At 58.5% G+C, this 24,410-nt stretch overlaps 2 protein-coding genes across 6 annotated transcripts in view; one reads left to right on the top strand and one right to left on the bottom strand.

The window, feature by feature from the left end:
* Positions 1-24,410, top strand: part of ANO10 (anoctamin 10) — a 283,194-nt gene that overhangs the window by 247,800 nt on the left and 10,984 nt on the right. Inside the window, exons 13-14 of one of the 3 annotated variants that reach the window (XR_008422657.1) lie at positions 8,523-9,492; positions 16,098-16,590. The exons of 1 other annotated variant lie outside the window; for it this stretch is intronic. Coding sequence is in view for 1 of the 2 variants with exons in the window: in XM_053904133.1 (XP_053760108.1) it covers positions 16,098-16,172 (75 nt within the window). In the remaining variant the exon portion in view is untranslated. Of the gene's footprint in view, positions 1-8,522; positions 9,493-16,097; positions 16,591-24,410 lie in introns of those variants that run through there. One more of the 3 variants, XM_053904133.1, reaches the window with a different exon arrangement.
* LOC109248688 (uncharacterized) lies at positions 1,928-14,977 on the bottom strand. Of its 3 annotated transcripts, XM_053904137.1 has the most exons (4): positions 13,466-14,977; positions 10,212-12,829; positions 7,386-9,585; positions 1,928-6,549 (listed from the first exon to the last, which is right to left on the bottom strand). In XM_053904137.1, exon 2 carries the CDS (start codon positions 12,714-12,716, stop codon positions 11,787-11,789), a length of 930 nt encoding a protein of 309 aa, XP_053760112.1. In that variant the 5' UTR covers positions 12,717-12,829; positions 13,466-14,977; the 3' UTR covers positions 1,928-6,549; positions 7,386-9,585; positions 10,212-11,786. The 3 variants fall into 3 exon arrangements, with proteins under 3 accessions (XP_053760112.1, XP_053760110.1, XP_053760111.1); XM_053904135.1 differs by having other exon boundaries at positions 1,928-9,585; XM_053904136.1 differs by lacking the exon at positions 13,466-14,977 and having other exon boundaries at positions 1,928-9,585; positions 10,212-12,914.

The raw sequence follows: 24,410 nt of genomic DNA, 5'->3' as shown, positions 1-24,410 counted from the left end.
TGACCAAACAACACGTGAAAAAGCAGGGCTGCTTCCTGGGCTGCAAGTTCCAGTGAGCTAGGGGCTCAGCTGCCGAAGAAGCTGATGTAACCGGAGGCTGCAGGCATGGTGTCCGGGACAGAGGGGCGTGACCCTGAGGCCCCCTGGGTCCAGTCCTGGCCCCTCTCCTGCCCAGTCTCCTTCTCTGGACTTTTCTGCCACCTTAACCCCGCGGCGTCACATCCTCGCTGCTCAGGGCCCCCTCTCGGCGACTGCTCGGTAGACACCCTCCCCGGTGACTCTTGGCCAAGCGCTTGCTTCTCCGGCCTGCCCTGGCCCCAAGTCCTGGCGGACCACTACGGCCCCGTTCCCCCCCCCCCCACGGACTCCTAGCACTCACCAGGCCTCAGCCCGGCTCGTCTCGCGGCCGGACCCAGACTCGACTCGGGGGGCTCGGGGGACCCCCGGCGTCCGCGCGGCGCCCGGCACGGCTGGTGGGCACCCGGGACTCTCCGCCGGGCTAGTCGGGAATAAGTGAGAGCTGCAGCCACATCGTGGCATGCTGGGAGTGGTGTCTCAGGCGCGAGGGCGCCTGTGAGGACAGGCTGGGGGGCGGGGGAGGGAAGGCAGGTGGGCCCGTGGCGAGGCCGCTGACCAGCTCCACGAGGGGGTCCTGTGACCGTGACCGAGATGTCGGGGGCAGGCACAGCAGGAATGTTCAGGAGACAAGGCCAACCACGCCTGGCCTTCTGAGGCTCCTGAGCCGCGAGCTGCGCACCTCACACTGAGCCGTTAGACCGCCCGGCTTCGGGAGAGGATCTCAGGTTGAGTTTTGTCCGTTTGGCGGCATCCAGGGGAGAGGTCAGCCGGGCGTTGGCGCTGTGAGCCTTGTGTGAGTCGGGAAGGAAACCTGAGCTGGGCGCAGGGACGTGTGTGTGCCCTGCGTGCAGGCGGTGACCACGGCCGGGTATGCGCGGTCCCTCCCAGGGAGAGCACCGCCCACGGGAGCCTGCAGCCACCTGTGGCCCTTTACGTTTAAGTTGGTCAAATTAAATCAGACGAAAAATTCAGCTCCTCAGTTGCACTGACCACATTTTAAGTGCTAAGAGAACATTCCTGGCATCACAGAATGTTCTCGCGGGGGTGCTGATGCACAGTGAACAGAGGGCCTGGAGTTGACTGACCCTTGGGGATTGCTTCCAGAAGAGGCTGGGTATGGGGCAGGGGGAGGTGGGAGGGCCGGAGGGCCAGGTGAGGTGCCACGTCACAGTCACGGGCAGCGGTGCGGAGGGAGGTAGCGGCAGGGTATCCGGGGCAGCCGTGAATGCACCAGATGAAGCCCAGAGAATGCCCTTGGGTTCGGCAGCATGGCAGCCAGGTGACCTCAGAGGGATCTTTTGCAGTGGGTTCACGGGCCGGGAGCCATGGAGGGGTGGCTGGGGAGCCAGAATGAGAAAACAGCTGAGAGAGACCATTCTATGAGCAGGGTCGGCTGGGAGAGCGAGAAGGACACTGGGTGTCCACAGAAGGGAGACTGGGGTAGGCGGTGGAAGGGAGGATTTTGTTTGTTTGTTTAATGAGAGAGAGTACGATGTTTAACAGCCTAAAGAAAATCCCAAGAATTTATCCCCCAGATATGCTCAAAGGTCATAGGGACACCCTGGTTTAGGGGACTAGTTAAATGAATTGTCCCGTCCATACACATCCTGCAGGCACCCAAAAGAAAAAGGACTTCCTGCAATTCCTGATACAAAACTCTCTCCGAGATTTATTTTGCAAGATGCAGAATATATTATGCTACCCTTATATGAAAAACAAGAAAGATACCTAGAGATACCCTATGTTGATAATGGAGCGGGGGGAGGTGGGCAGGGCCAGCGAAACAAAACTTCTGAAGGAATGATCACGAAATTGGTCATGTGACAAGAAATCACCTCCAGATGAGGGGCTGGGGAACAAACGCAGGAATGGATCTTTATTCGCAACGTTTTTATAGTGCTTGATTCCTTTAGACTACGCACACGTATTTTAAAAATAAAAACATTTGTAAAAGTCACTAGGAAGAATTTGGTTGAGAGAGAGGTTAAATAATCGGGAGAAGTATTCCACCTCCCGCCTCTCCGGCCAGGACCCCTCCAGCTTTTGTTACTCCATTCAGCTCCCCGTGGAATCCGGCATATTTTGAAGTCATGAGTTTTCTGATATTCCACGCTAGCCATCCCGTCTTTTCTGTTGCCGGACAACAAATTATCCCCGAACAGTAAACAGTGGCTCTCTCCCCCTTTCTGTGAATCTGCACATGGCTCACCGGGGTGCCTCTGATGTCGGGCGGCGCTGCAGGCCCCCCAGCGCTGGACGGGCTCACACGCACACCTGCTGGGAGCTTCAGGGCCCGGATGTGGGTTCCCCGCCACGTGGGCCTCTCCACGGGACCACTCACAGAGCCCGTGCAAGAGAAGGAGCACCTGAGACAGAAGCCACAGCCTCTTTGTAAGCTAACTTCAGAAGTGACATCCCCTCGCCTTCGCTGTGTTCTGTTGTTGAGAAGGGAGTCACCAGGTCCAGCCTACACCCTAGGAGGGAGGGTTCCACAAAGGACTCGTGCCAGGGGCAGGGACCAGCGGGGGCCAGTTAGAGGCTGCCCAGCACACATCCCGAAACGCAGCCCAGTAGCGTGCTTCTTTTTATGTGATGTTCTCTTCTAGTTCATCAAAATACTCAGATTCATCACTGTAAGCTCTTACCATAACCTTGTGGCCTCAGAATAACCTGTTGCTGTTTTACCATTCTGCAGGAATACTTCGTGTTAGATACTTCCTGAATCATACCAATTTGATAAAATTTGGGGAAAGTTTGATAAAACAGGAAGGTGGCCATCCTATTCAAAGTCACTTAGGGAAAAGAACATTCTCCTGTATCATAAGAGAAAGGCCTCGATTTTAGGAAGTATCCACTGATGTGTTTGGGGGCAAAGGGGCATGTTGTCTGCAGCTCACTCTCAAATGGTTCAGGAAAAAAACAGAGCGAGTAAGGAAGCAAACGGCAAAAAGAAGACAGTTGGCAAATCCGAGTAAGAGTATTCTGAATCCCTAGCACTATGCGTGCGAGCTTTCTGTAAGTTTGAAATATGACAATGAAAAGCTCGGAAATAAAATTCTCAGACGCGTCCCCAGACCTGCTAAATGAGAATCGCAAGCGGGACCCGGGGAACTCGCTTTACCAAAGATCCCCAGAGGCATCCTGGTTGCCGATCAGCAAGGTGTGGGATGCCCTTGGAGCGCTGCCGCGCCGCCGCCCTCGGCTCTCCTCCAGCCGTGGATCGGCCCCTCGGAGGGAACGGGGCGTGGTGGCACAAGGGGGTCTAATTGTGCGGCCCAGGAAGATGTGCTTGTGGTCCCCGCAAGGGGCAGAAGCAGCGGGTCGCAGCGCAGGGCTGTGCCAAAGGCCTCCCCGCCCTGCCTCTTTGGGCGCCTCCCAGTCCCGGGCCACACGCCTCCGAGCTCTGGGCCACCCCGGTGACCAGCGCCGGCCTCGGGAGCCCACCGTGTGTCTCAGGGAGGCCAGCAGGCAGAGGCATCGTACCGGCTCTCGCGTCACTGTCCCCCCGCTTGCGGGCGTGTGTGGCACATGCCCCGTCCTGCCTGCGGCGGGCTGGGGGTGCTCCCCGGAAGTGTGCCTGGTGCTCCGGGCTTCCAACGGCGGTGGGCGTTCACGGGCTTATGGGAGGCTGGGGGACCAGAGACTGCCGCCAGGCCAGAGAGCGTGGTCACCTCAGAGCTCCCCGCACAGCAGCCTGCGGAAGGGCAGGAGAACGGGGCGAGGCGGGGGCCGGGAGCAGCGGGAAAGGAGCCCAGAGGTGGGCTCGAGGTCCAGGCCGGGCCCGTCCGCCTGGGAGCCAGGAACCCTGGAGTCTCGGGCACCGTCCCGGGGGCTGCAGGTGCCTTGCATCACTGGGGTGGTCAGCTGGTGGGGTCGGTGGGACTGGGGCGAACAGGAGAACCGTGGGTCGAGCCCCTTCGTCCACGCTCCATTCTTGGTGGGGGGCGTGGGCACCCGCGGAGGGCTCTGTTTGGAAATAGCCGCCTTCTCACGGGGTCGAGGCCTTTCAGCCCTGACTCACCCGCCGTTTTGTTGTGTTCCGTTTCCGCCCCGTGCGTGGTTTCCTCTCGTGGTCAGCCTCCGCTTCCTCCCGGCCCGGGACGCCTGGCTGCTGCAAGCCCGGGGGCTGACTGGCTCTTCTGGCCACGGAAGTCTTCGTGCTGACACCAGTTCCTTCTTGACGATGAGGGCGGCGGGGCGTTGTGCGCGCGCTCCTGCTGTTCGCCCTCTCGGGGGCTTCGCTCTTCTCCTCCAGTGGTTTTCGTGCCCTTCAAGTTAGGCATCAGAGGAAGCGCATTTATCCACGTGCTTTTCCACGCACGTGCCCAGAACGCTCGGTTCCGAGGGCAAAAAACACACGGCGTCTACCCACACCCTGGTTACCGCTCTATGATTATAGACCTGGTCAGGCTGGTCTCTTTGGCTCGTCCCAGACAACTTGCAGAGACGCTGATTTGTTCCCCCCCGAGACGCACGTGAATCAGCTGTGACTCAGCTGCAGACTTTGCTGGGGGACGCAGAATCACTTCACCAAAACCTGGCCGCGTGCTCTGCAAAGTCTGCCCCGCGTCCTCTTAACAAAATGACCAGGTCGTTCGGGGCGAGAGGCGAAAGTCCTCTGTGTTTCGTTACTTTTACCAGGGGTCCCCTGTCAGCAGACGCCTTATTTCTCACGCGGTCTGCTGTTCTTGGCTTCGCGCGGGGAAACAGCAGCAATGGTGGAGAAGGAACTAAAAATCTGAAGGCACGTTTAACTCACCACCTATCAGGTGGATCGGCTCGTGTTCCTAAACAGCAAAGCGAGGAGGCAGAGCTCTGACACTCTGGGTACGCGACTTGGGTAGAAAGCTCGGCCGTGTGGCTCAAGCAGGATTGTGTGGCCGACAGCTTACCCCACCCTGGGACCGTGAGCTCGTCCAAAGGCCACACCAAGGACAGCACCGGTCACCCAGGCTAGACCCCCATTTCCCTGGAACTTTCCAGATTCTGAACAGTGTGATGGAAACAGAAGGAAGCCATTGTTGCTCTCACAGCGTGAAATACGGCCACGTTTTGAGACCCGGAGGCAGCGAGTAGAAGCAGACGGAGTTGGAGTCAAGGCCGCGGTACTGGCTTCTTTCCTGCGGTGGTGTTGGGAGCTTCTTGAAGCTCCTCCTCCCTCCGCTTGTGTGGTCTTCTGCATGTGGTACGTGCCTGTAACTGCAACATTTTCATCCTAGCTTTTCCTCCTTCTGAATTGGCAAACAATTCTTTTCTTTGTTTTTTTTGTTTTGGTTTGGTTTTTGGTTTTTTTGCCAAATTGCCTGAATTTGGTAATGCTGACCTCACTCAAAGAGCCAAGACCGTCTTCTAAGTTCCTTTGTGCCTTCAGGTCCTAAGAACAATCAGAACTTTTGTACTTCCGTTACGTGGCATTACATACAGAATAATAAAGTAGCTGCTGTTGTATATTTCTGTTATTTTGGAGGGAACCCCAAAGAGCCTTTGGAACATGGTCGGAACAGGGATAAGCCCGTGCACGTGCACCTGCCGCCTCTCAGAGCCTCACCTGATGGTACTCCTCTGACCGTGGCATCCCAGGAGCACCGCTCTTGAAGGCCAAGGCCCGGAGGGCGGGATGCACTGAGTGGCTGATCCGGGACTGGTTCCATAGTTCATTTCAGCGAGACGTCGTAATCGCTGCAGTTGGGAAACCCCACCTCGGTTCACGTCACCCCAACACGCGCCAGGCCGTATCTCCCCGGACACTTGGGAGAAACGCGACGTGGCCTGACTAGACCGCGTGAGGGGTGTCGGCCGTGAACGCTCTGTGTTCCGATCACACGAGGGTCTTGGGTTTCTTTGCTCTCAAAGACACATGTTTGCAAAGAAGTCCTTTCTTACTCACAGAAGTGATGACTTTCATGCCTATCTAATATTTTTAATCAGTGAAAATAAAAAATAGACATGAGTTTTCAAAACCCCATCCAGCTTGCTATTCTAACTCCACCTGCTACAAAGTCTGACCTGGACCCGTCCGCCGGCAGGAAGGTTGATGGGAAGATAGTCCCTTGGACGGCGGTGCCGCGGAGGGGTGTCAGTGGCCTGTTGCCACTTCGGTCCCAGGTTTCAGGAAACGCCGACAGCCCAAATGTGCTCAAGAGCCTGTGACGTTCCTGCCCCCCTGTATTGGGCCGTCAGCGTTGGTTACGGTCGCTGCCACTCACTCGTGAGGGGATGTAGGTGACGGGAAGGAACGTGAAACAAGATGTAGGAGAAAAGCAGTAGCTTTTCTACTTAACGAGGCTTGTAGACGGGCGTAAGTAGGCAGTAGCTGCTCGGGGGGAAAGGGACGTCGAGCGAGTGGAGGCTAGAGCCCGTCTTGCACTCACGGCGCTTTTCCTAGAGAAGAAGATCAAGGATGGTCAGGTGGATCGTGCCGGGTCCCAGCTTTGCCCGGGTTCTTCAGAAGGGGCACCGATGGTGGCCGTCCTGGTTCACAGCACGGGCACCCGGGGCAGCCGTGCTCACCTGCCGGGGATGGGACCCTGCCCCCGGGTGAAGAGAACACACCTGTCTCTCAGGCAGTGGAGACGATGTAGAGCTGTAAACATCGCAGTCAGTGTTCTAACTATTGGTTTGGTTTTATGTGGTTTTAGTCGTAATATTGATCGCGAAATACCAGATTGACAGAGGATAGAGAGGTGTGTGTTTATCAAAGAGCCATATGGTATTTAGATGGGGGACAACAACCTCATTGTCCTGGGGAGATCCTGCAGATGGTGGGGGGCACTTGGGCCTTCTCCGTGGCCTGCACCCGGCCGGAGTTTCACAAGCATCTTTCTAGTCTTCGGTGGTGGGCGAGGCGCGTCTGAAGGCCGGGACCGGTCTGCAGCGGGCCGGAGCCCTTCCCTGGCTGCGCCCCCCCCCAGACCCCACGGCGGGCGCACGGAAAGGGGTGTGGGTGCCTCTCGGGACAGAGACACAGCTCACCCTGTGCCGCCACCCCCACTCATCCCGCTGCCTCTGTCCTCGTAGTGATGGCATGGCTTTCTCAGATTAAAGGTTATTCCCCCTTAATACTTAGGAAAAATGTTTATTTTAAGCTTTAAAAAAAACACATCTCTGGTTGAAACCCTGATGTGGGCCGTAGACTGTCTCCTGCATTTAATTTGGTGGAATGTTTACCCCAGCCCTTTATTTTCTAAACTGTCTGGCCTTCTGCTCATGCCGCAGTGAAATCCTGCCCCTCCTACTCCTTGACCCAGGACCCCTGTGGGAGGCTGGGCCCTGGGTTCCCTCCAGCGACCAGCACATCACCTGCCCACCCCACACTCGGAGTCCTCTTAGAGACCTTTGATTTCTGTGGTTAGTCAGTGGTGTTCATTTCTATTCTTTGGGCTCTTAATTAAGCCTTTGTGCGGCACCTTGACCCAACCAAACTGTTGACGTTTCAGCTGCTGGGTCTCTAACTGCCACCGAGCCATGGCTTTTACTGAAGGAGCAGCCGCTGGTGCTTTCTGCCCTTCATCCCTCTGTGACTGTCCTCTGGCCTGTCCACTGCTCCACTCGCAGCCTGAACCCTGAGCCTAGGGGTTCAGGGATGTCCCTACCCAGCAGCCTAGGACCTGTGGATAAAGATGAGAGTTGACCGGATCACCCTGGGCCTTGGCTGGTTACAAGCCTCTCCGGGTCTCATCTCCTAAGGGACCCTAGCGACCTGTGTGTAAGCTTCTGCGGTGAGAGAAGGACGCTGCATCCCTCGCTGGCTCCCAGGGCTTCCAGACAGAAAAGGGAGTCACGTCCTGAAGGCCCCCAGCACCTCCTCCCTGCAGTCAGATCAAGAGGGGGCCGCTTCCTGAGGAGGTGATGCTGTGAAAGTCTCGTCCAGGAAGGGCCTCCTGCAGGCCAGACGCTTGCTCATCTGGGCCATCTGAAGAGCTGGGTCAATGTCTTGAAAAGTAACACCACCGGGTGTGTCAGTATCATGGGCCGAGGAAGGACAATTAGATTGTCCACCTCCATGTCTTCTGATAAACAGCCCGGTACCATATCGCAGCAGACGTAGCGGATGGAAGGTTGCCTTCCGCATTTTACTCTGCAACATAACGTCGTACCTAGAGGTCTAGTCATTTCAGCGAAAGAGGCCGTTGGGAAAGTAACTCAGTTTTTTAAAAGAAACTTAGTCATTTGTCCTCTGATTCGGGGCAAACCAATCACCAGACTCTTTTTACGTGCTTATTTGCCAAAACACAAAATGCTTTCTCCCCCTTTCTCACGCAGAATTGGTGGCCCCTTCATCCGACTCATGTGACTTCCCAAGGACACCCGTTCTGTGTCCTCCTCACCCTCGCCGTTATCACCCTCCTTCTTATGTGGTCATGATGCTCACAGGGCATGGCCGTTTCAGAAGGACTGATTGTTTCATCCGTATATTTATCTTATTTCCTTACGATTACTCGTAGCTTGCTTTTGATCTCGGGGACTCTGGCTCTTTTCGTCCATAATGGCACTTCTGTTCCACGTCATCCGTCTGCATTCTGACCTGATCCCCGTGGCAGGATGCTGCGCCATCCCCCTTCGTGGATGTCCCCGGGCACTCCAGGGCCCGACGCTCTTACTCTCCATGCTGGGATCTGCGTGTTTCCAAAATGCATCCATTCAGTTCGGCTGCCTTTGAAGCAACACCTGTTACCGGTTTTCTCTCCTCCCGTGACGAAGAAGACATCGCTTACTTGAACCTTGGTTGTTCCTGAATAACTGTATTCAGGACTATCTGTACTCCCCTTTCTGTGTTTAGTGAGCTGCACTTTGGTACCAGACCTGGGTCCTGACTCTTTCCGTGTCGCTTGTTGGAGGGGCTCTCCTTAGTGGCCGGCTCACCACGAGCCTTTGGGCACTTGCGATTTTGCCGATTAACGTTCCAAAGCATTTCCCATATTTTCTGGTTCTTGTGCCCTTCAGGGGCCTTTCTTTTGAAAGAAGAAGAAGAAGAATGACAAGGATTTCTGCTTCTTAAAAAAAGATTAACTCTCCAACTTCCTTCCTGAAGTCGTAAGCGACTTCTTAACTGTCATGCGTAAAATCGCGCTCCCAAGTCAGGATGGAGGTGGACGCAGTGGGTTCCAGGGCCGGACTCCCTTGGTTTGGAGGTTTAGCAGAAGCAGAAAGTCTGAGCCAGGTGGGATGGCACCAAATTTAGGCCTCACCAAGGATCAGAAAAGTGGCAGCAAACCCTCCTGAGATGGAAGTGTGATCCAGCTGAACGTGCGTCTCGGAGCACCGGTGGCCGCAGCGGGAAGCTAGGTGCTGTCAAACAGCACAAAACCAGAGCAGTGTCGGCACGCTGGGCGCAGGCCTCCCGTGAGCTGTGTGACCTCGGCAGGCTTCTCAGCCTCCCTGTGCCTCCGTTCCACCTTTGAAAGGATGACGACGGTATGTTTCTCGTAGGGTGGTCATGGGGAGCAGATGAGTTAATACGGAGTTGAGAACGGCGTCTGGGATGTGTTGTGATATGACTGTTGGTCGCTGAGTTGCACAAAAATAATAGAATGTAACAGACGTTGAAAGTTGTATCAATAAAGCAGGAGGGGGAATGAGGTTTTGATGTAGAAGCAGAATTAGAAATGCAGGAAACGGGCAGGTGGAGAGGCAAGTAGCCGAGACTTCCGTGGAGCTGTTACAGAGAACGCGCGTGAAGCACAGGGCTGGTGTGGACGCACCTGCCCGTGCCCCGCAGCCCGTGGGAACCTACGTAGCTCGAGTGTGCCCATCGCAGGCAGAACGCCCGGGTGCTGGCGAAGGTCTGCGGTGTTAATCGCTTAGTGGTGGCACCCACGTTTGGCACAGATGCAGAGGATTGCACTTAGAAGCCGGCGACTCAGAGACGACACCAGGAGCCACCGATGGAATGTGGAAGGACAGAGGCCACGAGCAGCCCTGACGAGGCCTTTCTGCACCTAGTAACCCTTCCCAAACCCAGCAAGGTGGGCCACTCTCTCATCAGTTTTGCAGCACCTTTTAGCCACCCGCAGAACTTCATCGCGTCGACAGATACATCACCTTAGCAGCCCCGGCTTCAGAGATGGCTGTGGCGGATCGAACACACTCGGCCCCCTCTTCCAGAACAGGGAAGCGTGAGAGTCAGTGCGTACCTGGGGATGGCAGGGAAGCAAAGCCTCTGGCTCCTGTAGGCCCCTCGCTCTGCATAGAGTGTCATTTACATTCTCAGGAGATCTGTGGGGTTCTCCTTCCAGGAGCCTTTAACTTCTGCGTTTGGAAATTCAGCTCTGAAACCCAACTACGCAGAGAAAGCAGGGCCTACGCGGTTATTTAAGAAGTAGGTTTTTTTTCATGTTTTCAAGTGAAACGGACTCTACCCTCCGCAGGGTCAGCTCGGCAGTTAACGGACTTGTGGCCCCCAGCGCCTCAGCCGATGGTGGAGCTGGGCCTGGCCACCAGGTCTTGGAGCTTCTTTGGAGCTGGGTTTTGATCTCGGAGGAATCTTAGTTTCCGGCTGGGGTCAAGCTGGTAATTCGGCAACCCTCCTGGCGGCCCTTGAGTTTCCTCCTCCAGCCACTTCCCCGGCTGTCATCGCGGGCCACCCGAGCCAGAGCCAGAACCACAGCTGGCTCTGGGGGAACCAAGATTCCTGTCCGCACTGAGGCCCAGTCCTAAGGGGCCCAGACCCGTACTGCGACCAGGGCAGATAACTAGACCTCCAAAATCCTGGAGTTTCGGGCATAAATAAAGCCCACACGCTCGTGTCTTTTCTGTGATCCCATACGTGTGACCGACACGTCTGTGGTCCAGAGAGCGATGCTCGCTTCAAGAATGGGAATGTGTCTCACACACCCGTGTGCTGCAGTTTACTTGCCAGCTCATGGTGGTCACGCTGAGTTACGGGCTGAGCCCCCATCGCACTGGCTGCTGCCTGGGGCTCCAGGCCGTGGTCCCTCTGCCACAGGTATTTGTGGAGAGCTGGCTGCAGCTCACAGCACCGTGTCGTGGGCCCCTGGGGGCAGAGGGCAGTGTCGTATCCTCTCCGGAGCACGCACTAGGTGGATAGAACACTGAAGCAGGAAAACCCTGCACATGAACGTGGACAAAAGCAGACGGCGCGAGCGGAGTGCAGGAATTACAGCGGAGGGCGACGGCGACAGGCAGCCCCTCTGGGCCGAGTGACCTGCGGTTCAGTCCAGAACCTATGAGAAGGCCCTGTGGTAGCATGTTCTGGTTCCCTGTTTGAGAGCCCGGCTTGGGCTGCTTTTGGACGGCATCGGCGAGTCTGGCAGGCCGGTGCTGGGAGCGGTGGGTGTGCCTGGCAGGTGGGGTCGGCGGGGCCCCACGGCAGACAGAAGACCGGGGAGGGGCACAGAGGCATCCGTCACGAGGGCTCAAGGTTTGGTCGGAGCGGCAAGGTGATCGCGGCCCCCGAGAAGGGGTGAAGGAGTAAAGCTGGCTGGGGTGGGGACGCGGGCACTCAGAGCGCCGGCCTGTCTGATGCTCGACAGACCTGGCATTTTGTACGTGTTATGAACCAGACCCTCCAGGGGGAGAGGTGCTGTACGCAGGGCCCCCAGGACAGCCTGGGGGGGCCACGGCCCCTGGGCCCTCCTGCCCCGTAGCCACTGCTGCGGGGCTCGTCGGAGCCTGAGGGCAGATCTGGAGCCTTTAATCGTCATATTAGAATGTGTCCAGAACAGTGCTGCTTTGAGGGAAGCTTTCCTCTAGATAGAACAAATGAAAACAGTCTTGGGGCGCCCGGCTGGCTGAGTCAGAAGAGCATGTGACTCTTGATCTCGGGGTTGTGAGTTCGAGGCCCACGTTGGGTGTCGAGATGACCAAAAAATATATAAAGAAAAAAACAGTCTTTGTGGCATGGCCCATCCTTTGCTTTCTTTTTCACCTGAACCACCGAAATTGCTTAATTTTGCCCTGACTCTGGCCACATGACCCCAAACAAGCTGCCTGGCCTCAGCGTGGTGGGAGACAAGAGAAGACCTGGGTTGTGCTCGCCAGGGGTGCGGGGGCGCGGCTGTGCGGGAAGGAGGCTTCCAGACGGACGGCCGTCCTTCCCGCTGGAGGTGGAGGCTTCCTGTCAGTGCTAGAATCCCCGGGGGGCAGCCAGCTCCACCAGAATGGAGGTGGCCAGGGGACTGGTGATCCTCATGCCCCGTCGCCAGGCCTGCACCCCCGAGGCCGGCAGGACTTGGGGGGGAGCAGGTGCTGTGCCTGAACTGAACTGAGCCAGCCCCAGGCCAGCGAAGCCTCCGGTGAACGGGCAGGCAGGAAGGCAGCGGCTCTCTCCGCCCTGCAGCCCGGAGCTGCCCCCATCCGATCCGGCTTTTTCCGTGCGCGGTGGTTGCTCCCGAGGGGGAGGGGTAACGGAGTCGTTGGAGCACAGCGCAACCCGGGCAGTAATGGGATCCGTCGGTTGTGACTTCCTGAGCGCTGAGAACGGAGAGATCCCGAAGCTGATCGCGGGTTCGGTCTGTACTACAGGCTGGGCGGGCGAGGGCCCCCCCCCCCCCCCCAGGTCTCAGAAGGCACCTGCCTACGTCTCCGCAGGGCGGAGCGGGCCCGCTTATGCGTCCTTTCTTGCGCGGAGCTGCGCACTGGGACCGCACACTCAGCGACTGTGCTCCCCTTATGATCATCGCTAATAACGATGCAAGAAGTCAGCCTGTACTTTTTAAAGAGTTATTTGGAACATGAGTGTTTTAATGAGTCACGAATTAGGGAAGATTTCATTCTCTTCGTTCTGATGCTTCTGGTGGGGAGGAAGTCGGCACTATTATCCTGCTTATATTTTTAATGAGGTTTTAATTTAGGAATCCCTAAAGAAGGCAGGTTTGTTTTTTTTTTTTAAAGGAGTAATGTTGCCCCCCTACCCCTACCCTCGCCCCAGGCAAAAGAAGCCAGAGGGCTGGGCTGCAGGAGGCAGCCTGGTGCCCAGAGGGAACAGCACGGGTTGGGCCCTGCCCTGTGACTCTGCCTGGGCCCACAGTGTGGTCCAGAAGGGACCTACCCCCACTCCACTCCAGCTTGCTTACCTGCGCAAGACGGCAGTCAACAAATCAGAGGACTCCCAAGGCTGGGGACGTCTCAGGAGAAACTTCAGAGACCTGGGCCCCCCTACAGACCAGTGAGTTAGCATCTCAGGGAGGGGCCTATGAATCTGCATTTAGGAGAGTCTCCAGGGTCTTAAGCGGCCACAGGACTGAATGATCATGAAGGTTCTTTCGGATTAGAACATCTGTGCTTCTTAGCGTTAATTCTGCCAACACTCATGGTCTCCCCTGGGCGGGGAGGGGGCTCAGCCCCCTGGCTCCTCTTTACCAGGAGGGTGGAGTCGGGGTTCTGTTACAAGTTCATAACAGCAGACGGCATCTGGACCCTTCCTTACCTGAGAGAAGTCGTCACAAGGCCTCATAGCTTCTGACTCTGTCTTTCGGGAGGAACAGAAGAAGCCTGCCTGTTTGCAAGGGAAGATTTGGGTGTCGCTCACTGACCTCAAAACCAGTTTAACTCTTCATCTCTGGCAAGCCGGCTGCCACAGCTTGTTTCTTCTAAGCTGCTTGAGTGTTTCTTTGGGCTTTAGCCATGGGTTTGGAGTTCTGGTCCTGCCCCGGCTCAGCGTGTCCAGCAGGGAGGACGGAAGATACAGGGAGACGAGCCAAGCCTGAGCTCCCCTCGTGGCCAGGATGCTCAGCCCTGTGCTGGCAAAGGTCTGGGGAGCACAAGCCTTCCCGCCCACTGTGGGCCACGTCTCCGGTGGGGTCACAAAGCTCCATGAGGCAGATCGGGCCCCACGGGACCCACCACAGAGGGGAAGGGCCGCAGGCGGGCTTGGCCCAGCCCAGCAGATTGAGGGGCCTGGGCAGTCCTCCTTACAGAGATAGGTGCTCCCAGCCAACTGCTCCTGCTGCCTGGCTGAGGCCTGAGAGGGTGGTGGGTTCACTGGCCGCCGTTCCTACCTTTGCAGCTCAGTGCGGGTAAACCGTGACCTCCCGGATGCCCCCTGAGCTTGGGAGCCGGCCACCCTGAGCAAGGGGGGCGGGTGCTTCAGGCAGGGAGGTGGCTTCCGAGTCCCTCCAGTCCCTCCCTGGCCTGTGTGAGGTCCCACCTTGGCCTGAGAGAAGAGTCACTGAAGGCCGGGTCGTTCCGGGGAGAGGGCGCGTCCCACAGAACCCTCGGCCCGGCTGCCGGAGAGCGGGGTGCCCCTCCTGGGAGATCTGCAGACCCCCTCAGTCCCCCCGTGAGGGCAAGGGGCTCCCGGAGGCAGGAGGGAGGGAGCAGCTGGCACCCTGCGGGGAGCCTCAGAGCCTCCTTTGGATCAAAACCCATTTTGATTTTCCTCCCCACGTGAACGCTGGGGGAGCATGGCTAGAAGATTCTCTGACCAGCCAGGGAGTAGTGTGTCCCCCTTGTAGCTCTAGTTTAGTTAAATCTATTTAGCCTTTACTTTCTATGGTTACTTGTCAAATCAGGAAATAGGTTCATATTCTGCCTCTCATCAAAAGACCTTTAAGAAGGTCTCTTAAGTATTAAATGACATCAGCTGGGAGAGTCCCCGCGAATCCAGCCTGAAAGGTGCCGGTTTTGCTGTTTGGGGATAGTTGCATCAGCCGTTAGCAGGCGAAGTGGGCTCGACCCTCACGTGGCCTGGCAGTTCTGCTCCTCCCGGTTGGTGAACTAAGTCAAGCCGTCACCATCGCCCCTCAGGCCGAAGGTTGTGCAGACATCGCCGCTGCGGGTCCTCGGGCCAGGGCCCGCTCCTGCGCCCGCGTCCTGCTCCGGTCGGCCTGCTGCGTCCCCTGCAAGGAGAGCCCGCTCCCCCGCAGACTGGCCGCCGTGAGCCGCCTGCCCCCTTCCCCAGCAGGAGCCCTCCCAGAGCCTGCTGCGGACGAGCAAAGGCCCGGCAGTTCCCGGCCCACGGGGAGAGAGCGGCCGCCCGCAGGCTCCCGCCTCCCGTGGAAGACAGGCCGGGCTCAGAGAAGGGAACCGTCTGGGGTGAAGTGGGGTCTCCGGAGGCCCGGCAGATCTGAGGGTCCTCACAAGGGGAGATGGGGTTGAAGCGGAAGACGGAGGCTCTTGATGATAGTCCACGAAAGGGGTTCCTCGCCGTGAAAGCCAGAGGGCACGTGGTGTGCTGTCCATACCCGCGTGGGGCCGGGGCCTCCCACAGGGGCGGCCAGGTTCCTGGGGCAGCGGCGGACTTTGTGCGCACAGTTTTGCGTTTCCCGTAAGTAACGGTTATCGAAAATCAGCGTGTGTATTTTAGGCCAAATTCCAAAGGAGTTACTCAGTTTTTCAGCAAACAAGCAGAGCCACAGTCGTGTTTTCCAGCACCCACGGGACAGGGGGCTGCGAGGGTGGGGCCCCAGGACCTCCTCCCGCACGGCCGCCGCCTCGTCCTGGGGCCCGGGCTCCTTCCGACACTCCCCTCTGAGCCTGGCGGGCTGCGCCTCCGTCACGGCCTGGCCCTCAGCGAGATTTCATAGGATGCCCCCGGGTGGCGCTGGATGGCCGGGCGTGGTCCTGTGGCTGCAGGGACAGGGGACTGCTAAACATATCCGCTGTTTTGGCCCATCGGCTCGGGGCCAGGGATCTCACGCACGGTGACCCCCACAGCCACCCTGCAACGTGTGCACCACGACTCCCATTGCGCAGATGCGGAAACAAAGGCCCAGAGGGTCACCCAGTTCGCAGTTGCCCCCGCGTCAGTGCTCCGGGCCCCCTGCTGTGTCCTCTCCCTGCCCCTCTTGTTCTGGGGGATCCGGCAGGGGAGGGGGGGGGGCGGGTTTCCAGCTGCTCCTCATTTCTGGATCCGTAGAATCCCCACCGCGCTGGGTTCCCAGGCACCACATTCCCAGCCACGCCGCGGGCCGCGTCGGAACGAACGCCACGACTTCTCGGCCTCTCTGGGTTCCGAGTGCCTTCGCCGGAGCCCCAGGGGCACCACCGCCACCCGCGCCACCCAGGGGCCACCACTCGGGCTTGCGTGGCTCACCCAGTGTCCTGTGTTCTCTCAACAGCAAATGAAGCTCATGGCCGAGAACCTGAAGGAGGAATCAAGGGAAGGCCGTAAGGAGGAGGAGGAGGAGGCCTGAGGGCCGCCCGGGCTGCCCTGCACGAGGGCACGGGGGCACCTGGACCCGGACCCCATGCGTGGCCCATGAGGCGGTGCCCGGTGGCAGGCAGCCCCGCCCCCCGGTGTCCTGGTGGGGGCCCGTGGAGCCCCCCGCCAGGCCGCACGCCGATGCGGCTGTCCCCCTACCCCCACCCCTACCCCCCCCCCCCCCCCCCGCACCGCCCCGGGGCCTCACCCCTCGCAGCCAGCCGCTGTCACGCCCGTGGCCTGGGCCGAAGGGGCCGCCTGCCGAACCCCAGTCGAGGGGGGGCGTGCGCCGCGAGGCCGTGTCGCCGGCACCCGGACAGCTGCGACCACCCCTTCCCTGGTTCTGTTTCGCGGTGTGTCCCCCGAAACCACAGTAACGAAGCCATTAAAGGCAACGCGCACCTCTCTGACTCCTCCTTAGCGCACGTGGCCTGGGAGGCCCCCCTTCCGAAGCCAGCCCCGGGTCACGTCGTCGGGGGGGGGGGGGGGGGGGGGGGGGGAGGGGGTTGGAGCCAGAGGCGGGGTGCCGGCTGCGGGCTCGGCTGGGGGCGCGTGCGCCACCCGCGGAGCCTGGGGCCGGGACTGGGGCCCAGGCCATCCTCGTCCTCGGTCCTCGTCCTCGGGAGGTGAGGCTCTGTCCCCGCGGGGGGCCTGGCCAGGGCCGCTGGGGGGGCTGCCTCCGTGCCCACGGCCCCAGGCGGAGGGAGGGAGGGCCGGCTGCCTCGCCCGGCACCCCGGTGTGGGCTCACCCCTGCGGAAGAGGGCCCCCACCCCACCCCCGTGCCGTGGGGGCCGCGCGCACCTCTTTCCCAGGCGCGAGGACGGTGACTCTGGGGTTCCGGCTGCGGTCTAGCCGGCTTGAGGACCGCCCGGGAGGGCAGGGCCCCGCTTCCTTCTTCCCCTGCCAGCTGCCCCCCTCTGCCTCACGCGGCGGCCGGCACCCCCCTCCCCCCCCCCCACTCCCCGGCCCGGGCCCGGTCCCTCCGGCCGGGCCACCACGCACCTGCGGGCCCTTCCTTCCACTTGGGAGGCAGCCGGGAGGGGCTGAGGACCTGGTGGCTTCTAGACCCGTGTCCCTCGGGGCCCGGCACCTGGATCCCCCCGTTCCTCCCGTTCGCATCGGTGGAGGCGGCCCCGGGGGGGCCTAGCGTGCCAGAAGCCCCTCCTCCCCGCCAGGCCTCCCCGCCCGCCGGCGCGGACGTCTCCCAGTTGGCTCTGCCCGGTCCCCGCCTGGCGGAGGGCGCTCCAGGGCACAGGCGGTCGGTGGTCGTCCGGGGCTTGAGGAACGCTTTCCGCAGCTCGCTCGCGTTTCGAAACACCAGCGAGCCGTAGCCGCCGCTGTGGTCCCGGGCCCTGAGCCGCCTCCGGGAGCCTCCCCGCGCTGCAGCCCGCGCGCCTGTGTTTGCTGGGGAAGGAGAGACGGCAGGCGGGCCGGGGGGCCAGCTCCGGGTCTCCCGCAGGTCCTGGCTGGGGGGCGAACGCAGGCGGCGGGGAGAGGCCCGTTAGCTCAACTCCCCGCCCGGGGTGGGGGCGGGGGCCCACGGCCGCCCGCGAGGGGCGGCCTCTCCGGGCTCGGCCTGCTCGCCCCCCGAGGTGCGCGCCTCGCTGGAGGCTGCCTTCCCCAGGAGCCTCCCCTGACCTTCCTCGCCACGAAGCGCTCCGCCAGGGCGAAGCCAGGGCCGCGTGGGGAACGCGGTACCCCTGGGGTGCCGGGCACACGGGAGCCACGTCCGCGGGGGGCCGCGGGCCTCGGGAGGGTGGCCGTGGGACCGGCCGGGCCGTGTCGAGAGGGAGGCTGGCGGTCCGCGCGCCCACCCAAGCGCTCCCCGCGGCCCCGCACCCTGCACCTCCCTTCCTTAGGTCTCCCGCGCGCCGACTGGGCCCGCGCGCTCCTGTCTCTGGCCTCCCCTCCGCCCTCGGGGCCCGCCGGCACCCCTGTCCCGCCAGCCGTGGGATGGCGCCGCCGCCTCAGGCCTCCCGCTGGCCACGCGCGAGGGGACACCGCCCCGCTCTGCTCCCCGGTTCCCACGGGTTCGGCTGGGGGCGCAGCTGCGTGACCACCCTGCTCGCGTGTCCTCAGCCCGCCCGTCCCACAGAGCGGAGCGGAGCGGACAGGACCGGAGGCGCCCCCTCCCCGCCGCCCTGCCCGCGTGGACCCCCGAGGGTGCAGAACGGGGACGGGGACCCCGAGGGGACCCGGCGGCATCCCCCAGGGGGAGGATGGGCCGGGACCCGCAGGAAGGGCTGCTGAGCCCCGTGGGCCCGGCCCCGTGTTTCTCAGAGGCGGACAGAGGAGCCGCCCACGCTGTGGTCAAGCCCAGAAGGCTGAAAGCGGGTCTCTGGACCGCAAGCCCGTCGCCACCGGCTCTCAGGGACGGTGGCGGAGTGGCCGCCCAGGCAGAGGCCGGGCCGGGGGTGACCGCAGCCCTCGCCGGGCAGGAGGGGGGCAGGGGCCGGTCCTCCGGCCTGCGGGGGGGCGTGGAAGGCGTCCCGCGGTCTCTCCCCCGAGAGGAGTCCCCCCCACCCCACCCCCCGGAGGCCCTGCAATACTGTCACCAAGCCGCGGGCGGCCGGTGGGCCTTGATCCCGGGTCCCTCCTCAGCCCGACCCCCCTCATGCTGGTTCTGTGCCTATTTCGCGGGCACCCCTGGGACGGCCCGGCTGTCAGGCCCCACACGGGGGCCCCAGAGGCCCCAGGGGGTCTCGATGCCTAGGCCCGGGTTTCCGCTGGCAGAGCCAGCCCTGGGCGAGGAGGGGTCAGGCGGTGGACACTCCTGTCCCTCCTGAGGGCCACACCGTCACACTCCTTACCCCCCACTCAAAAGCTGAGACTTCAGGGCAGGTCTTTATCTCAGTGGCTTTTGGGAGGAAGTCAGAAGCCAGTGGCTAGGGATGCCCGGTCGCACGATGCAGCCGGAGCCGGGGGCCCAGTGTCCCTTGAGATGCCCTGTGAGCCTCACTTTCCTTACATGGTTCTTTTAAAACCGAGGCAACCGGGGCACGCGGGGTTCCCGCAGGAGTGCGCCCGCTCTCGGCCCCGCGAAGGCCCGCATCGGCCAGGACGGTGCCGCGGCCCCCGCCAGAGCTGCCTGCCAGCGGCCCTCTCCTCAGCCCTGACCCCGCAGCCCCCGCCCTTTCCCCCCCCTCCCCCCCCCCCCCCCCACCCCCCCCCCCCCGCAGGAAACCAGCCAGAGAAGACCCAAGGCCGAAGGCCGCAGAACCAGAGGCCCGGCCGTAGACTCCTCCAGCTGGGTTATTTCAGGAATCCCAGGGACCTCGAGGAGGGCACGTGGCACTGGCCCTAGGCCGAGCCCGCGTCCCCCACGCCCACCCAGGGAGGCTTGGAGAGAAGGGGGCCCGACCCAGGCCGGGCCGCTGGAGCCCCGAGGGAAGACGCGTCCCTCATCCCACCCAGGAGAGGGGCCACGGCGTCTTCGGAGGACGGAAGACGCTCTTCCTGGGCCTGTCAGGAGGCCCTTTTGGCCATCTTCTCGTCCCAGCAAAAGTAGGCTCCCGGGAAGGCTGTGGGACGCAGTGTCCCAGCTTTCCAAGAGGCGAAGTTAGGAGGTCTTAGAAGACAGCCGGGGGCCCCACCCGAGGCCTGTGCCGGGCGGGCAGTGAGTCCGGGACCGGGCCCCGTGGTGGTGGGCCCCGCTCGGTGACGCGGGGCCTCTGGGAAACAGTCACCTGGACCCTGTTGGAGCGGATGCCCTGGTCCCACCCCCGGGGCGTGATGACCTGCCTCTTGGTCTCACGGGCAGGTCCACACCCCCCACCCCCCGGACCCGCTGTGTCCCCAGATTTGGAATTTTTCAGGTGTTAGAAGGGTAACGGGATGCAAAGACGTGTCACAGGCTCCAGTGGGGTTTAAAGCGGAACCTTCTAGGACGAGGTCTTCACACTGCTTTGCCCAGCTCTCGGGTACTGGAAGGTCGAAGGTCATGTCGAAGGCCCTTCTCGCCCCTTCGCATCCGGGTGGGCAGCCTGAGGGGCGGGCTCTGGGATCGGGCCAGTGGTGTGCCCTTGGCCAGGCCCCTGAGCCTCAGCGCCCCCACGGCGAAGCAGGGGCAGTGCGCCACCTGCCCACCCCTCAGTGGGGCGCTCTCAGAGCGACCCCCACGCGCTCACTTTGCCCCTCCCAGGGGCACCTCCCAGGACCTGCTTCCATCTCATTCTCCACAAGCTCGGGGATCCCCTGGTGCCCAGAGCCGACCCACAGACCGCTCGGCCTCAGAAGTTCCCAGGCTCACCTTCTCCTGGCAGCCTGCGGTCTCCACTGCTTGCCTCCTCCGTGCTTTCTCTTACGCCCACGCTGGAGCGCGTCTGGACTCCTGTCTCTGGCCTTTACTGCTCCCTCAGGGCCTCTGCTCTTGCCAAAGCCCCCACCCCTTTTCAGTGTTGAGATCACCTCCCCGTACTTGTGGGGTACAGACCTGCAAGGAATCTGTCAGCCAGGCGCATCACCCACGGGGCCCAGCGCAAGATGAAAATGCGGTGTCCTTGCTCGAAAGGTGTTGAGAAGTTCAAGACAACAACGTGAGAGCAGAGCGTTGACTAAATCGAGGGGACCCTTCTGAGCCGGGGCCAGGGGTGGGTGACGGGCCTCACACACTCAGTCTCCACCTTCATGCCGGCCTGCCACCAGGCACCGCTCCTTCCAGCAGTGCCCCCCGGCCTCCAGTGCCCCCGGTATTCCAGTCCAGAGATCAACATCCTAGGGAAAGGAGGAATGAGCCAAGAGGCAAGGTAGACAGTCCCTCAGCAAAGTCCACTCCGGGCTCCTGGTGATCCCCATCCGCCCAGCCGTTCGGTTCTCTGACCCTGGCATTCGGCTCCGATTCCCTCCCCGGACTCACCCTCCTTGGAACTCTCAGGACCCTCCCAGCGGTGCCCTGCCACACGTCACCATCGCTGGTCTTCCTCTGGTACTAATCGAAATCGTCATGTCATCCCTAAGGGGACTATGAACTCGCAAGGACCAAGACTCAGCTTTTTTTCGCTTCCTAACTTCTCATCCTGTAACACTCTGCTTCGAGTGGGTTGTCCGCCAATACTCTGTTCTGGAGTCAGGGGTCCTCAAAAATACAGCATACTGGGAGTCCTGTTAGCTCAAGGAGGGCTGAATCCCACTTCCCCTCCTCATCTATCCCTCCCCAGATCCCAGGGGGGCGGCTGTGGGGGCAGAGAGGCAAAAGGGCAACCTAAGTCTGATGTGTCCTTCAGTGGAGGGCTTAGGAGATATCGTCTCAGTGGTGGGTCACATTGGCCCTTGGTCTGTCCTAAGACGCTTTAAAAGCAAGACCCCCAAGGGATCTTCCTGATTCCGAGTAACTGTATGCCAAAATGAAAACCAACACTTTTTACGTGAATAAAACAATCCAGCAGTCAACAGTGTGAAATGCGTCCGGGATTGTAATAAAACACTATCAACCGAGAATTCTGTACCCGATGGAAATGTCCTTCACGAATTAAAAGTACTTTTTTAGACAAGTAGAAGCTGACAGAATATACTGTCAGCAGACCTGCACTGTAAGAAAATTTCAAGTTCTAAAGACAGAAGGAAAATACCAAAGTGTGGATACACAGAGTGAAGAGTGGTCAGGATAAAGGTCCTGGCAAAAGAAGAGACGTTCCCCTCAGGTTTCATCTCTTAAAAAGGAAACAATTTAAAACAAAAATATTTATGCCTACGTAAAAATAAAACGTATGCCAACAATAGCACAATGAATAGGGAGAGGAAAATGGAAGTGTACAGTGGTAAGGTTCTTACATTCTACATGAGGTAGATTGTGGGGTTTTGTTTTTGTTCTGAGAGAGAGAGAGAGAGAGAGAGAGAGATGATGTGTGCCAGCAGGGGAAAGGAGCAGAGGGAGAGAAAGAGAATCTTAAGCAGGTTCCACATTCAGTGTGGAGCCTCACATGGGACTCAGTCCCACACCCCTGGGATCATGACCTGAGCTGACAAGAGTTGGATCGACCAACTGAGCCACCCAGGCGCCCCTAGATTGCGGTTTTATACGTGGATGTGTGTGTGTGTGTGTGTGTGTGTGTGTGTACACACACACATATGTACATACATGTATATGTATACATATCCCTATAGCAACCACTAAAAAATTAAAGAGGCACAGCCAAGAAGCCAATAAAGAAGCTCAGTTAAACAAAAAGAAGAGAGTAAAAGAGTGGAAAAGAAACAAGAAACAGATAAGACAAATAGAAAACCAGGAAGGTGGTAGATTTAGACAACCAGGTTGAGAATTATGCTAAATGCAATTGATCTAAAACACTCCAAATAAAAGGGAAAGATTTGCAGATTGCATAAAAAGTCCCCACTATATGCTTGCTATCTGTAAAAACAATCCAAAAACAAAACAACTCTACCTTAAATATAAAGACAAAGGTTAAAAGGAAAAAGATGGAAAGGAAAAAGATGGAAAAAGATACAGTCCTACGAATCAAAGAAAGCTGAGTGGCTATATCACACCAAGTAGATTTCATGACAGAGAATGATTTACCAGAGGTAAAGAGGAACATTTCATAATGATGAAAAAGATCAACTTGTCGGGAGGATTTAACAATCTTAAATGTGCGTGTACCTGACAACAAAGCTTCAGCTAGAACTAAATAAACCTGATAGAACTAAAAGGACAAATAGCAAATCCACAATTAGGGATTTCAATACTCCTTCCTCACCAAGTGATACGAGACAAAAAGTAAGCATACAGAAGTCTCAAATCGACATTAGGAAGCAACTTAACTAACTGACAGAGAACACTTTACCGAGAACCGTACGTTTCCGGCACTCACAAAAACATTCACCAAGGAAGTCCATTTAGCTGAGCCATAAGAAGAGTTTTGGTAAGCTTAAAAACATTTAACTATACAAAGCCTAACTTCTGGCCAAAACAGAACTGCACTAGAAATTAGTAACAGAAACTTATGTGGAAAATCTCTAAATATTTGGAAATGAAATACCTTTCAAAACATAACATGATTTAGCTTTTAAAAGGGTCACTCACACAAAAGACTCCGAACAGCCAAAATCATGTTGAAAAAGAAAACCAAAGTGGGAGGCATCACAATCCCGGACTTTAGCCTCTACTACAAAGCTGTAATCATCAAGACAGTATGGTATTGGCACAAAAACAGACACAGAGACCAGTGGAATAGAACAGAGAACCCAGAATTAGACCCACAAATAATGGCCAACTCACCTTTGACAAAGCAGGAAAGAGCATCCGACGGAAAAAGACACTCTCTGTAGCACATGGTGCTGGGAACACTGGACAAGAACAAGCAGAAGAGTGAACCTGGACCACTTTCTTACACCAGACACAAAAAGAAACTCAAAATGGATGAAAGACCTAAATGTGAGACAGGAAACCATCAAAACCTTACGGGAGGAAACAGGCAATAACCTCTTTGATCTCACCACAGCAACTTCTTACTCGACATGTCTCCAAAGGCAAGGGAAATAAAAGCAAAAATGAACTATTGGGACCTCATCAAGATAAAAAGCTTCTGCAAAGCAAACAGTCAACAAAACTTAAAGGCAACCGGCAGAATGGGAGAAGATAGTTGCAGATGACATTCCAGATAAAGGGTTAGTAACCAGAACTTAGCAAACTCAACACCCACAAAACAAATGATCCAGTGAAGAAATGGGCAGAAGCCATGAATAGACATTTCTCCAAAGAAGACATCCAGATGGCCAACAGGCACGTGAAGAGGCTCAACGTCACTCGTCATCAGGGAAATACAAATCAAAACCACACTGAGATACCACCTCACGCCGGTCAGAGTGGCTGAAATGAACAAATCAGGAGACTCTAGATGCCGGCGAGGATGTGGAGACACGGGAACCCTCTTGCACTGTCGGTGGGAATGCAAACTGGTGCAGCCGCTCTGGAAAACAGTGTGGAGGTTCCTCAAAAAATTAAAACCAGATCTACCCTATGAGCCAGCAATAGCACTGCTAGGAATTGACCCAAGGGAGACAGGATGCTGAGGCACAGGGGCACTTGTACCCCAGTGTTTATGGCAGCACTTTCAACAATAGCCAAATGATGGAAAGAGCCCAAATGTCCATCCTCTGATGAATGGAGAAAGAAATTGTGGTTTATATACACAATGGAATACTACGTGGCAGTGAGAAAGAATGAAATCTGGCCAGTTACAACAGTGTGGATGAAACAGGAGGGTATTCTCCTAAGTGAAGTAAGTCAGACAA

Source organism: Panthera pardus, unplaced genomic scaffold (assembly GCF_024362965.1).
Source record: "Panthera pardus isolate Hobbes unplaced genomic scaffold, ASM2436296v1 HiC_scaffold_16, whole genome shotgun sequence".
Classification (NCBI taxonomy): Eukaryota; Metazoa; Chordata; class Mammalia; order Carnivora; family Felidae; genus Panthera; species Panthera pardus.
Note: the sequence above shows the minus strand (reverse complement) of the source record. Positions and strands in the feature narration are given on the sequence as shown.